Here is a 15,104-nt window from a genome sequence, read left to right as displayed (position 1 = left end):
GTGTTTAGTTTTGTATTTTCAAGTTTCTTTTGGTTATATTTCATGGCTTTAGTTCTGGGTCAATCTTTAGGTTCATTCTGCGTTTTGTGACTTCACAACGTCCTTTTGGTTTCAACTTCGGATTTATGTTAAAACTCCACACTTTTTTGTTTATGGTGTTTGCCCTCATGGTTTTGTGTTTCCTTGTTGCACATTTCCCCGAGTCTACTAGTTTTGGGATTGTTTGCTCCTGATCATCAGTGTTTGTATTCTTGTGTTTCTAAATAAAAGCTGGGATGTCGTGCTTGGAGAAGACTATCCTGAGTTTCTCAGATCAATTCATGTTTATCAGAGAAACCCAAAGTCAAAACTCCCAAACACAAACTAAACAACGTTGTATATGCTGTGCAGTGAAGCAAGGAATGCTCACACCTCTACACTGGAGAAACCAAAGAATCAGTTCATAAACACATGGCACAACATAGAAGAGCCACCTCATCTAAAGGTCAAAGGTCACTCTTTCAAGGATGCCAATGTTCACATTTTGGACAGAGAGGACAGATGGTTTGAAAGAGGAGTGAAAGAAGCATCTATGGCCACTGTGAGCGACCATCTTTGAACAGAGGCGGGGTTTACGACACCAACTGGCTGCCATCATAATCTAGTTTTGAGATTCTTCCCAGACGCCTTAACGCCCACTCACATCCTGGGGCATCTGACCTCAGGAAATCACATGATAGGGTGGGGCCAGGTTTCACAATGAGCTCACCTGAAACTCTGGCTGATTGTGACCCACACCCATTTTCACACCTTGGCTCATGTGATTAGGTAGATGATCATTAGGGGGTCCTCTCGGGGGGGGGGGCACTCCCACAGAGCTTAACTCTGGGACTCCCCACCATTTGACCCTAGAACTGAAGAAGCTTCTCGGATGAAGGTGAAACGTCTTCAAACAACTTAAAGAAGTCCAGACGCTTTTCTTTCCAAGCTCCTCAGACTACTGTTATTAATGTTGCAAACGTACTCTGTAAAAAAACGTTTAAAAAACAAGAAAACCTGTCATATTCCAGCTGTTGTAGTGGCAAAACATACAGTAATTTCCCATAATTATAGTACTGAAAACTGATGTACTTTCACAAGGTGGTAAGTTAAAGTTTGGTGTATTTCTGTGGATTTTTCATGTTAAATAGAAGGTATGTGTGAAAACAAAATTACATAATTATATATTCAAACACTGCTGCAATAAAATTAATCAGGTTTAAAATTGCTGAAAAGTACTATTATCATGTAATAACACAATATCCCACCCATAAAAAGTAAAATATCCAGAAATGTTATTGAATTATAATATTGTTACATATAAATACATCATGTGTATTTAATAAGTATAAACACTGAAATAGCTACACGTAATACTAACTTTACATTGTTTAATAATGCCATAATATTGCTAGAGCATTACTACAGTTCAACTTGATATACTTGTCTTAAAATGTTTCATCACATCATATAAATTTTACTTAAAACTGCAAGGAAATATTTGCGCTCTGTCACTAAAATAAAAATTACATCGAGGGGTTTTTGCTTTATAATGAAAAATGTCACGGTCCTGGGTCACGCAGTGTTTGTGCTTTTTGTTCAAGTTTTGTTCTGTCAATTATGGTTTTCTGTTTGTATTACATTTATAGTTCCTGGTTTTTAGGTTTCTGAGCCTCCTCTGTGTTCTTGGTAAAAATCTAACTCTGTTCTCCATGTGATGTATGCTTAGACTTAGTTTTCCGGTGTTCAGTGTTAGGCCTACGGTTCCTTTTTCATGTCTCCCAGTGGGAGAAACGTTTCGTCACTCATCCAAGTGATCAACAAACACTGAATAAAGACCATTGATCATTGGCCATCCAGTCTCAGCTGACTGCAGCTTCTAAAAAGCTGGGGAATGAATGACCAATGATCAATGGTCTTTAATCAGTGTTTGTTGATCAATGGTCATGACAATTTGCATGTTAATGAAAAAAATGACCTCACAACCCATTGTTGGCCAGTGCTGCTGGTTTCAGTTATTGTCAAATGTACTGTTTATATGATTACAAATACAGTACAATTACAGCATTTACTTAACTAAACAGTCTAAATACTTCTTTTCAGTTCTGTAGTACAAAACATTAGCTAAACTCTTCTGCAGTACCACCTTTATACTATTTGTGTGCCACTGAGTGCTTTGAGTTCTCCAGTACTATAGAAAAACACCATATCAGAACAGAGATACTTATGAGCCTGAAGACCGGGAAGTCAGCATTATCAGTGACACTGTGTTGTCTTGTTAATTTTTAAGCCCCTGGTGATAAAATATGCCGATGTCACAAGCTGCATATTATTTCAACTGTATGGAGTGTAAAGCTGAGGATTGAAATGCAGACACAGGAGGCAGCAGGGTTTAATAGGACAATCTTTAATAAGCTGATGGCACAAGTCTACAAAGGGAAACGTAAAAGTTTTTACGAAACCAAATCCACAAGTGCATGGAGAGAAAACATACAAGATATCGTCACAGACGTTAAAACAAAAGTGTGAGGGGAAGATGGCACACATACAAGGGTGATTAGGGTAAGTAGACACAGGCGACAGGAGGGGTAGCAAAAATGAAGACAAATAACAAATGCAGCGGTTAGACACAAACCCACATGTAGCAACGTTAGACTGAGACTGGGGAAGGAAACTAAAAGAACTCAATGCATGGAAATAACTGACAGAAAAGCTCTAAAAACTCTCATAATACAACAATGGGACTATGACAGTGTGATTAAAAGTAAGTACAAGTAAGTGATAAGAATAATCTAGAACAATATGAATCTGTGTTGAGTATTTAATATATAATTAAAAACAGGTGATGTGAGCACATATTTGTTTTCTAAAAACTTAAAGTAACGTTAGTGATATTGACACACAGTTTGATTAATAGCCATTATTTCATACAGCAGAATGGGGTTATTCCTGTGGGTGAGCATTATAGCTACAGCTCACGAATGGCGACCTCGACGTCCCCGTTAATTCTCAGCTCTGTGCTTTCCCAGTCAAAAACATTTCCTCTTGCTACTCTCTTCCCTGCAAACATGCCTTGGATCACGCTATCTGCCAGAACAACATCCCACATGTTCACATCACAGATCTCACCAACAAAACTCTGCTGCTCATCAAAATCACCCAGGAAAGAATCCGGATCTTGTCCCAGGATAACCCTGCCTCCTGGCCTGACAGTGTGACCCTTCCTGTAGATTTTAGATAAGCTCCTCTTTCCGTCCAGGAAGAGGGCAGCTAAACCTGAAGTGGAATCCCAGGTGACACACAGGTGGGTCTGCAGGGCTCCGAGCTCAGGGACTTTAAATAAAACACCACCTCCAGCCATGTAAAAGGACAGTCTGCACACACAACACCCATACGTCCTTTAGTCATAAAAGTCTTGCACACAGGCAGCTTCATGAAAAATCACAATTTTACTACATTTGAATCAAAACAATTTTACACCAGGACCAATAAGATCAAATTTGGTTGATATTGTTTTTGTAAAGCTCACAGTGTAGATGCTGTTGACTTTGAGATGTCCTACCTTCCATCCAGTTCACGCCACACATTCAGCTCATCGTAGCTTCCAGTCCGGTATGCAAAGAGGATGATCTCTCGCTGGCCGCTGAGCTCCGTGGCCACTCGCATGCACAGAGTGAACGCAGTCAGGTTCATCGGCCTTTGAGGGATCATCTCAACATAACTGGTGCTCGTCGCAGTGGAGAATACCAGGGTCTTAATGGGAACGCTCCCTGAGAAGCAGAGTTTTCTTTTGTGTTGATGAAATTGTAAACGAATTAATTGTAATTAAATTGTATGAACTAATTCATATTTTCATTCTCTTCGTAATGTTAAGCACTTTGGTCAGAACTTGCTGTTCTTAGAGCACTTTATAAATAAAGTTGGTTTGGCCTGTAACCTTTGAAAGGTTCAAAACACTCAGCTGCAACAAACTCCATGTCTTTAACTCTCCCACGAGAGCTGTTTATGTACATAAATGTGTTTGTTGTTGTTAGTTCTGTTTTAACTGACATCACACAAATTTAATGAGCTCTTAAAAATGAAAAATTTTGACATCTGAGCCACTGAGAGGATGAATGACAGATAAAAGGATTTAATCAAGACAAGAAAACATATAAAGAATAATTGAAAATGAGATAAACAATAAAAAGTAAATAATGACATAATTACAAACTTGCACAGAGATGGACAAAAGAACAGAGAAACCGTTACCAGCCAATGCCATGGAGACGGCGATGAGGAAAAGGCCAATCAGAGGTCTCATTTTGTCTCCACAAACCTGCAGAAAATGAGACTCATATGTTAACATGATTTTAATTTATACACAGAATATCAGTGGGAGTTTTTTTGAAAGTTATGTAAAGTTACAAAGTAAAATGAAGCTGTATACGTACTGTGATGCTCCAAAGGTCCTAATGCAGACAGTCAGCTGGGCAGTCTTATAACCTGAGTACCAGAAATCCTCCCCGTTTCAGAGTCCTGCGATGCAAATAACAGGCTGTCATTGATTGGCTGGTTTTCATTGGTTTTGGTAGAAGAAGAAGAAGATGCTAAAATTACACGAAGTCTTAACAAATACAAACACTTCTGTGGATTATTTATTGTGATTATTTTTTTAAGTTTTTTAGCATCACATTATGAGTCATTGATGATTTTTCTTTTCTTTCTTGTACATATTAAATTTGGATTTGATCAGTGTTTGTCTTCGATCATGAATGATTTTACATAACATCTTAGATTAATGTGGTTCTGAGGGCCTCTGGATGTCTGGAGTTTTGATCTCCTCCATACCTGCTTCATGCCCTGGGGGACGGGGCTGTGGCCCCCCCACACCCTCTAGCAGATCATTACATGAAGGAACCTTTTAAAAACAAGCGCGTCCATGCTCACAGGTGTACACACGGGTGATCACACCCACAAACTACACCCTTTTTGGCTCCTACCTCAAAGCACACTGTGTTCTGTTGATCTTATGTGCTGCACAATAATGTTTAATATTTAGTATTTACTGTCATATTCCCATTAGGGGTGCAACGATACACAAAATTCACGGTTCGGTTCAATACTTTGGTGTCACGGTTCGATATTTTTTCGATACAAAAAAAATGTTCATGCCTTTTTAATTTGTCATTTATTAAAATTATAAATATATATTTTAACTCAAAAGTACAGTTTTTAAATTTAACCCTAACCCTTGTGCGTGTTTTTTATTTTGACAGCGAATGCGCACCTGCGGACCACTTATGTGAACCCCTGGTTATTTAGCTCATCATATGGCAGCCACAGAAATTCTTTTGTCCATGAAACCATAAAGCTGCACTTTCTTTTTGCCTTATAGTCTGATTTGTCATAACTTTTCCGTTTTGTGGTAAGCTTTTCTTTGGCTGTCACTTCTTCACCCTGACCTGTCTTATTTGGCTCAGCAGAACCGAAGGGTGGCTGGCCTCTCCCTTAGAGATAGGGTGAGAAGTTCGGCCATCCGGGAGGGGCTCAGAGTAGAGCAGCTGCTGCTCCAACCGAAAGCACTGTATCAAACGGTTCAATATCGATACGAGTATCGTTGCACCCCTAATTCCCATATATCATTGTGATGTTGTTTATTCTGTTGCTCTTGTTGTCTTCTGCTTGTTTTCCTTTTTCTTTCTCAGCAGGTGATCCAGGTGATTGATATATGCATTTTTTTTCCTGCCCATTCTGTTGGTTTTTGTTTTTTGCCCTTCTCCCCCGTCCCTCTTCTCAGCTGTTTCTCTTTCTTTCTCCCCTTCTTTCCTCCAGTCAAGTCTGTCCCGTATTCAGCAAGTGAAAATAAAATAAACAATAAAAGGTGAATCAAATGGACCATTACGGCAAGGCTGGGATGGTCAATTTGGTAAAGTAAATCCGTTGGGCATCTTTCTTTGCCTTTAGACAACAATTCTGATGGCAAAAGAGCCAAACGGGACAGGCAAAAAAAAAAAAAAAAAAAAAAAGATTAATGTGGTAACTGTTATTTACATCATACCTTTACCTACGGGTGTTTCGTTTCTTAAGCATTTATTTCAAATGACAGAAAGGCATTTTGTGTAAATTAAGATGATTTCTAACCTTAAGACCTGAGAGACTTATTTTCATCAGCACACCTCAAAAATGTTTGAAAGCCATTTGTTGCAGTGAAACAATGTTTGTTTTCTATGTTTTCTGAAGAAAAGACACCGCTGCTGTTTGAATTGTTTCCGTTTTGGTGTTTGTTTGTTTTTTAATTCAAATGTTTCTCATTTAAATTGTTTCTGTAAATAGTTTCTCATTTGACTTTTTCAAATGAGCTGCGGCGTCTCTTTGACAGAAACAATGGTCTGGTTGAAAGGCGTCTGTGTTAGAGAAGTAACCAGGCCATTGTTTCTGTCAAAGAGACGCTGCTGCTGATTTGAATTTTTCCAGATGTATTTTTGGATCATTTCACTGAAATGATTGGCATTTAGTTCCATTGCATTAGATTATCATATATATATAAGGCCTTCAAATTTTTACAGTTATTTCATTTTATCTCATATCAACATTTTTGAGAACATTTTCTGATCAATAATCTACAATTATCCTAAAAAAATTACTGTCCAAAATTTGGGCACATATATTGATGATACTGTGAAAGTATACGTTAAATATACCAACTACTTTAAACCGAGTACTGGCTAATATGAAAAGAAAAATTGTGGCAAAAAGTTTCATATATTTCATAAAAAACTTCACATTGCAAAACACAACTAATGACGTTGCTTCAGGTCGAAGGTCATTATAATTCACATAGTATGCCATTACACCCATAGGTAAAGGCACGATTTGCAAATAACAGTTAACAAAACCAAAAGTTAGCACAAACTATACACTGACCTGGAAGAGTCTGATAAAAGTTTAAAATATACTAAGAGGAATTACAATGCAAGAATGTAGGTTTTTATGTAGCTCTGTTTCGTCTATCCAGTCGTTAAGTGATGACGTGACGAATCCTACTTCCGGGCCTAAAGTAGTCTGCGTTTAATATGGCTTTTGTGTTGTTAACATGTTTAATGTTTTGTATTTTCTTCTATTTAATCTCAAAAAGCTCCTAAAACAGTCAGTGATCACTGTTGACCTCCCTCGGCTTTTATTACCGCTAATCATTTATTTAAGCTCAGTTTTTAAAACCTTAGGATGTAACTACAGCCCAGCCCATGCAGCAGTATATGAATGACTAACCTCGTATTGTGGATGGATTATCTCAGTTGTTCTCCTGGCTGAAGTTTGGTCCTTTTACAGCATCCTGCCATGCGATTACATTTGTTCCTGACCACCGAGAACACTCACGTTAACTTTTATCGAGTGGAAAAAAAGTTAGCTTGTTTATATTATGCTAACATAGCTGTGTCGCTAGCGGTCACGTAGCACATCATTATATACCAGCTAGCCAAACTTCAGTAACCCTACAAACGTCCCTGCTGTTTAGTTTTCTGTCTTCATTTATGTTGGAAGTGATAACAGAGCTGTACGTTTGAATTTGTTTCCAAAACCCCGCAGTCAGGACATGCTATATTGTATTTAGATAGAAGCTAGCGAGCTAACTTCCTGCTAACTTCTAACTCTGTTAAACGTCATAAATTCCGTTTTCATGGATGCCTGGATGTTAAACTCAATTGTTACACCTGGTAGAGCAGAACGCTGATCATTTTATTAAAGATGAAAGACTTTAGACAGTTTTTCAACTCTCAGTAATCCCATAGTGATCGTTTGATATATGGACCTGCAGCGGAGTTTAGGGCCAGACCAGTGTTGCCAACTCCTCAGTAAGGAAAATCGCTATTGGTTGTCCTAAAAGTTGCTAGAAGTCGCTAAATGACGTCATCGCCTAATTTGCATAATTGGTCATGCTAATGTAATTGTAACCTATGTTGTTGGAGAGACAAATAACATCGTGGAAGAGACATAAAGTGAGTAAAAAACGTCCTAAATGCATTTAGAGTTTATTTAGAAATACAAATTAAATTTCTTTTAGCAATTATTGTTTTTTTAATGTCACAATTCCAACCCTGCTCCTTTACCCGGGCTTGGACCGGCAAAAGTGACCCGAAATTGGCACTCTGGGAGAGTTACTTTGTGTGTGTTTATAAGTAGTTTTAAACCTTGTGATCAACAAAACAGCATAAGAGTAAAAGAGTAAAAGAACAACTGACTGCGTTACAGCACCCGCTGCTTGTTGAGAGTAAAAGTGATACGGGCTTTCACGTCTTTTTTTAGAAAAAAAGTCGCTAAGGGGTCTGAAAACTCGCTAAATATTGCGACAAAGTCGCTAAGTTGGCAACACAGGCCCAGACACGGCTAGTGACGTCAAGACTTAACGACCGGATAGGTTTCGGGTTTTCTTACTTCATGTGATCTTTCTGTATCTTGTATGTTGTGCTCTTCATACAAAAATAAGAACCTAGAAGGATTCTCTCATTGATTTTTTTTAACCAGTTTTTGCTGTGCGTGGGTACCACCACCAGCAGCAGTTCAGTTCCCAGGCATTCCTGGAAGGAATATGTAATTGAAGAAGAGTTTTCCGGTGCAAGCTATTCCAGCAGTTGTCTGGTTTTAGTTAACGAGTAGTATTTGTGTTGTTGGGCTAACACGACATAGAGAGCCTTTTCACAAGCTATGTGTTAGCAAGTGTTAGGCTAGCACTAGCTTGTTAGCTGAAGTGCTTAGCAAAGCTCAACTAACGTCACAACGAGGTGACTCTTGTGACTAGCTTGGCTTTAAGCCCGGTGTAGTCTCAACCCGTTCCAGTAACCATGGCTACAGCTCCGGCCACAGGCAAACAGTCAGAACCGAAGAGCAAAGAGGCTGCATCTGCATCTGTTTTAAATAAGCACAGGAAAACTAGACATTCACAACACTGAGTGAATAAAGTGCTCTGTTGATCAGTTCATTGAATGTTGTTAAAATAAACCTGTCATACATACTTTTGCATCATCATTTATCCTTCAAACAGAAAATATCTCAGGTTTGCTTATCCGAATAAACAGAGCAGGTGATCAGAGACTCCATTGTTGTCTATAAATCAATTCATAAAGCTTGACTTCAAAATGAACCTGGGGAAATATCTTGAGCTTTGATGGGTTCTGTCTTGTTCGTAAACATCCTCAGTAGTTTCCTCTCACCTGAGTGTGACCGTTTGGGTTTTCTTCCAGCCCTTGGCAAACTGTTGACACTTCTGAATAACTTAAATAACATATACAGCTGATTGAAGTGAGGATTTTGGAATCTGCAGTCATCTGGAAATGCTCCGAGAGAAACCAGCTGTGGTCAATCGTAACCACTAATGCGTTAATACGTCCTGTTGAATTAAAAGACATTGTAGAATCTTCAGCACTTCTTATTAAAATATTTGAGAGAATATATGAATGAAATGACACAGTGTAATATAGCATGAGTTGTTGTTGATGATGACTTTTTTTTTTATTATGTTCAGTTACATTAAACTCTAGAACAGAAAGATGGCGTGCTTCCTTTGTCACATGACTGTCAGAAGGTCCGGCATTTCTGATATCAAAATGATTTATCAGGCATAGAGAAGGACGGAGCAGATATTTTTACTAGGTCGCAAAACACATTAATCTGAAGTGATGTCAGTATTACTGATGCACATTTTGATCAATAAAGTATCAGATTTCATACAACCCTATGGGTGGCATTATAACTACAGCTCACGAGTGGCGACCTCTACGTCTCCGTTAATTATCAGCTCTGTGTTTTCCCAGTCAAAAACATTTCCTCTTGGTTCTCTCTCCCCTGCAAACATGCCTTGTATCACGCTATCTGGCAGAACAATGTCCCACATATTCACATCAAAGATCTCACCAACAAAATTCTGATGTTTATCAAAATCACCCAGATAAAAATCCAGATCTTGTCCCAGGATAACCCTGCCTCCTGGGCTCTGTGGCCACCCGCATGCACAGAGTAATGCACCAAATGTAATGGTGTGTCCTGTTACATTTGGTGTAAAAGCATCACAACATTTCAGGAAAGGAACATTTTACCAGCAGCAAAATATGGTGGTGGTAGTGTGATGGTCTGAGGTTATTTTGCAAAACACAAATGTTCATCTTAAGAAAAACTAAATGAAGACTTTGGAGTGGCATAGTCCTGACCTGAATCCGATTGTGACGCTGTGACATGACCTTAAAAAAGGTAGTTCATGCTCAAAACCCCTTCTACGTGGCTGAATAACAACAATCCTACAAAGATTAGTGGGCCAAAATTCCTCCACAGCACTGTGAAAGACTCATTGCCAGTTATCGCAAACGCTTGATTGCAGTGTCGCTGCTAAGGGTGGCCCAACCAGTTATTAGGTTTAGGGGACAATCACTTTTTGGTGGTGATTATGTCTCCTCCCCCCGTCTTCATCATTAATGATCTAATCCAGTCTTTACTTGGGTGTGACTTAGCCAATTAACCAATATCAGTCTGTTACATGTTTATCTATGAAGATGTGATTGGTTATTTTGAATTTTTTTCTGTTTCCTGTCTTTTAGTTAAGCAAACTTCTACAATATTTTACTATGACCCTGATGAAGGCCACAAGCCAAAACGTGTTAGTCAGTCAATAAAGTTGTTCCTCTTCCCTTAAGTGTTGCTGGAGTTCCTGCATTGTGGAGAATCACTTTTTCACACAGGACCATGCAGGTTTGTATACCCCCCAAAATATATGAAATTACGAAGGGAGCAAACACTTTTTTACAGCACTGAAAAACAGTGCTTGACAATTTATTACATCATAAGAAAAAAAAAAAAGATTTTCACGATTCCGATTCCATGTTCGATTCTGTTTAACGATTCGATTCTTTATCGATTCTCTTATCGATTCTTTTTAAAAAAGGAGAACACTAAGGTCGATTAGCTTAGAACTTTTTTTTATATCTTCTCTTTGAACAAGATAGAAATTTAGGAGTAACATGGCCTTACAAACCCAGCAGTGAGATCTTGAGAGATCCAGCCTACGGCTCTTCAATGTGGTGTCACGGGGTCCCCAGGAAAAAAAAATTGTAAATGTAAAATAATAAAATAAATATTCTTCTGTAGCAATAACAAAGTATAACATAAATTATTCAGTAGCAATTACACAAGAATATCCAGTAATGTCCCTGCCTACAATTAAACACATTCACTTACCAAAAATCGGGTAAGCCTTTGACCACAAACTGAGTCACTGCTCGGTGACATTCGTCTATCCTGCCTGAAAGGAGACGCTACCGGTAGACTGCAGCGAGAACTGCCAGCATCTGAGCCAGACTCTGTCTCTCTCATCATGGTCACCTAAATGCACAGTAATGTCAGGTTTTGTAATAAGGCAGATTGCGCTAACATAATATGCACTGTTAGTTGATTATTTACCTGCCGCATTAACGGGAGAGGACGTGCAAACGTTACCGCTGCTGCTGGGTTGAGATTCACGAGTCCAGAGCGGAATTAAAAACACGACATTCATTTATAGTTATCACGTGTTTTGTGAGCAAATGCTTTTGGATATTCGTAGTGTTTCCTCCCTTAAATGAAATATCTACTTTGCAAGTATTGCAAGTTGCCCTTTTGTAATTCCGTTCTCGTAAAGTATAACCAAACTTTTGAGCGTTTGAGCCGCTTACACGCCGTGTTTCCTGCCAGGTAAATGACGCTCCGCAACGTGGTGACGTCATTTGGGGCGACTGAAATCGATAAGGGAATCGTTTGCAAAAATGGCAAATGATTCCAAGGAATTGAAACAGTGGGAACCGGTTTTCAACAAGAACCGGTTTTCGATACCCATCCCTAATCAGAGTTGAGTAATATATTAATTCACCACAGACAATTTCAGCAGATATTTTTATTTGGCCTCAAAAAGCAGTAATCTGAAGTCATGTCAGTGATACTGATGCACATTTTGATCAATGAAGTATCTTTATTTCATACAGCAGAATGGGGTTATTCCATTATAGATACAGCTCACGAGTGGCGACCTCTACGTCCCCGTTAATTCTCAGCTCTGTTCTTTCCCAGTCAAAAACATCTCCTCTTGGTTCTCTCTCCCCTGCAAACATGCCTTGGATCATGCTATCTGCCAGAACAGTGTCCCACATATTCACATCAAAGATCTCACCAACAAAACTCTGGTTGTTTTCAAAATCACCCAGGAAAGAATCCGGATCTTGTCCCAGGATAACCCTGCCTCCTGCCCTGACAGTGTGACCCTTCCTGTAGATTTTAGATAAGCTCCTCTTTCCGTCCAGGAAGAGGGCAGCTAAACCTGAAGCGGAATCCCAGGTGATACACAGGTGGGTCTGCAGGGCTCCGAGCTCAGGGACTTTAAATAAAACACCATCTCCAGCTAGATAAAAGGACAGTCTGCACACATAAACAACATGCATGTTTAGTCATTATGAGTCTGCACACAGACAGCTTAATAAAAAAAACACCTGTCCCCCGCAGAAGATGTCCTACCTTCCATCCAGTTCACGCCACACATTCAGCTCGTCATAGTTTCTGGTCCGGTATGCAAAGAGGATGACCTCTCGTCTACCGCTGAGCTCTGTGGCCACCCGCATGCACAGAGTGAACGCAGTCAGGTTCATCGGCGTTTGAGGGATCATCTCAACATAATTGGTGCTTGTCTCATTGGAGAAAACCAAGGTCTTGATGGTAACACTCCCTGAGAGGCAGCAAAATTAACAATAAAGAAAATAAAAAAAATTTTTCCAACTTTAATTTTTATTAGTTTTAGTTTTTACTGAAAACGATACAGTAAAGAAAATTACAAACAAACAGTCTGGAGTTTACCTTTCTTTTCCCACCTTCTATCACATGCAAATTTCTTTTTATGTTGCGTTTTTGGTGCCACTTAAGAATGCTTTCCACTTCCTCCATTGTCTATCATGCTTACACCCCATCAGTCTAATGTTGAATGTAATTTCTTCCATCTCTGAGATACCTTCTACAATCCTAATCCAGTCTTGTTGAGCCGGAGGGTCTGTGTGTCACCACTTCTTTGTGATTGCTTTTTTTTTGTTGTGGCTAGAATTATTTTTACTAGATATAAGTCCTCTTTTTGTACCAGTTCCTTTATGTTTCCAAGGTACATCACTTGGCCGATGTTTGGGAGTGCATAACCCAGAATATTATCCATGTTCATTTTGAGGTCTTCCCAATGAAGAAAAAACATTAAACTTCAAAATAAAATAAAAACCTAAACAACTTTGGCATAAAATTGAGTTTTTATGCATAAAATTATGTTGTATTGTTGTGATTTAGTAATTTATGCATTTTAAATGATGTCACACAAATTCAATTTCTTAAAAATGAAGGTTATTAAAATGCCATGTTTTCCTTTACTGAAAGCTTAAATTACAAATAAATGCATTTTATGAAAAAACAATGAAAAGTATAAAATCTAATACTTAAATAATAAAATAATGAAAAAAATGCACAAGTATACACAAACAAGCAACATGGAGAGGTTACAGTTACCGGCCAATGTCGTGGAGACGACGATGAGAAAAAGGATGACCGCTGGACTCATTTTATCTCCCAGATCTGCAGAAAATCAGACCTGTTTTGATACAATCTTAATTTATACACAGCAATGATTATTAAAATGTTATATGAACTTGCAGACAAAAATGAAGCTGTATACGTACTGTGCTGCTGAGAATGCCTCTCTACTGACAGTCAGCTGGGTGGTTTTATAACCAAGATCTTCAAACGCCCCCACCTCAGAATCCTGGTGAGGAAATAAGATAAACAGTGAGTAATTAGGGTTCAGAGGGCAGACAAAATAAACTGTTGACTTAGGGAAAAGAAACTTAACACAAATCCAGCCTTTTTGAGTCAGTATAAATAAAAACATTTATGCTAATGAGGATCTTTTGAGTTTTATTTGGAGATTTTAAGAGGTTGTTTAAGAAAGCTCCTTTGTTGTATAGAATAGAATAGAATAGAATAGAATAGAATAGAATAGAATAGAATAGAATAGCCTTTATTGTCATTGTACAGAGTACAATGAAATTGGAGTGCCGCTCCCTTGGTGCAAGTTTCAATAATAAATATAAATGTAAAATAAAAATAAAAAATATATAAAAAAAACAAAAAAAACCCACAATCGTAAGTACTCAAACAATAGTATGTACAATATATACAGGATAGCAGCATAATATAATGACAGTGACGGTATGGAATAGGTTCAATTGTTTTTGTGCTTATTTACTACGGTGATAGCTCTGGGAAAGAAGCTATCCCTGAATCTGTTTGTCCTGGTTTTATGTGACCTGTACCGCCGGCCTGACGGTAATAGTTCAAACAGTTGATTGCTGGGGTGAGAGTGGTCCTTTAGGTACATTCCAGAAAGTGGACGGCATAATGAAGAGGAGTATTACCTCCAAATTATTTAAATTCATCTCAAATCAACAGCTAAACAGTTGAAACTGACTGTTCCAAACACACATCGGTGGACACAGTGGACTGTACTTGTCAGTATAGTGTTCCTTGAAAAATCTTCAGTTAATCCAAAATTCTGTAAAAACTGACAGGGACTAGAAAGAAAGAGCCTGAGAAAAGAACCTGCTTAGTTCAAACGAAAGATCTTGTGTGTTGTACCGTTTCTTATATACAGTTCAGAGTAAGATAAAGGTGTTATACGTGTGTAACTCGGGGGAGCTTGCACTGAGGGCAACTGGGTAAGTTTAAGGTAATTAGAACTCAGGGCGTACCCTGCATTAGTGGAGTACTAAGTAGGGGGCGCTACACACGCCTATTATTTGATCCTACAGTGATCTTGTGTGCGAAAAAAGGGTTACGAAGCCCATTTTGAAAAGTGTGATTTGGCCATCAGAACGTCCTACCTATAGATATGAACGATGGAGACATGAACCACGTAAGGTGGTATATTCTTATAAGGTTCAATTCGATTTTATTTATACAGCCCCAAATCACAACAAGTCGCCTCAAGGCGCTTTATATTGTACAGTAGATCCTACAATAATAGATACAGATAAAACCCAACAATCATATGACCCCCTATGAGC

General features: G+C 38.6%; 2 protein-coding genes across 3 annotated transcripts; both read right to left on the bottom strand.

Annotated features, from left to right (window-relative positions):
- Positions 1-2,415: 2,415 nt before the first annotated feature.
- On the bottom strand, positions 2,416-7,819 carry LOC146711982 (C-reactive protein-like). The gene is made up of 5 exons (XM_085455052.1): positions 7,270-7,819; positions 4,452-4,536; positions 4,270-4,336; positions 3,581-3,788; positions 2,416-3,392 (listed from the first exon to the last, which is right to left on the bottom strand). Exons 3-5 carry the CDS (start codon positions 4,319-4,321, stop codon positions 2,987-2,989), a joined length of 666 nt encoding a protein of 221 aa, XP_085311178.1. The 5' UTR covers positions 4,322-4,336; positions 4,452-4,536; positions 7,270-7,819; the 3' UTR covers positions 2,416-2,986.
- A 4,088-nt stretch (positions 7,820-11,907) lies between these two features.
- On the bottom strand, positions 11,908-13,884 carry LOC146711981 (C-reactive protein-like). Of its 2 annotated transcripts, none has more exons than XM_085455050.1 (4): positions 13,722-13,884; positions 13,552-13,633; positions 12,529-12,736; positions 11,908-12,432 (listed from the first exon to the last, which is right to left on the bottom strand). In XM_085455050.1, exons 2-4 carry the CDS (start codon positions 13,601-13,603, stop codon positions 12,021-12,023), a joined length of 672 nt encoding a protein of 223 aa, XP_085311176.1. In that variant the 5' UTR covers positions 13,604-13,633; positions 13,722-13,884; the 3' UTR covers positions 11,908-12,020. The 2 variants fall into 2 exon arrangements, with proteins under 2 accessions (XP_085311176.1, XP_085311177.1); XM_085455051.1 differs by having other exon boundaries at positions 13,552-13,617.
- Between the last annotated feature and the right edge of the window lie 1,220 nt (positions 13,885-15,104).

The sequence above is a fragment of the Copadichromis virginalis genome, linkage group LG4, assembly GCF_057382275.1.
Source record: "Copadichromis virginalis isolate Kocher_CV1m ecotype Utaka linkage group LG4, C_Virginalis_male_GT1.1, whole genome shotgun sequence".
In the NCBI taxonomy this organism is placed as follows: domain Eukaryota; kingdom Metazoa; phylum Chordata; class Actinopteri; order Cichliformes; family Cichlidae; genus Copadichromis; species Copadichromis virginalis.
This window is presented reverse-complemented; position numbering and strand designations above follow the sequence as displayed.

Excerpts from the sequence above, each read along its gene's own strand:
- LOC146711982 (XM_085455052.1), bottom strand. The coding sequence starts at position 4,321 with ATGAGACCTCTGATTGGCCTTTTCCTCATCGCCGTCTCCATGGCATTG. Across the intron at positions 3,789-4,269 it reads CGTCTCCATGGCATTGGCTG|GGAGCGTTCCCATTAAGACC; the intron begins GTAACGGTTTCT and ends TCTGCTTCTCAG. Across the intron at positions 3,393-3,580 it reads TGGCGTGAACTGGATGGAAG|ACTGTCCTTTTACATGGCTG; the intron begins GTAGGACATCTC and ends TTGTGTGTGCAG.
- LOC146711981 (XM_085455050.1), bottom strand. The coding sequence starts at position 13,603 with ATGAGTCCAGCGGTCATCCTTTTTCTCATCGTCGTCTCCACGACATTG. Across the intron at positions 12,737-13,551 it reads CGTCTCCACGACATTGGCCG|GGAGTGTTACCATCAAGACC; the intron begins GTAACTGTAACC and ends GCTGCCTCTCAG. Across the intron at positions 12,433-12,528 it reads TGGCGTGAACTGGATGGAAG|ACTGTCCTTTTATCTAGCTG; the intron begins GTAGGACATCTT and ends TTATGTGTGCAG.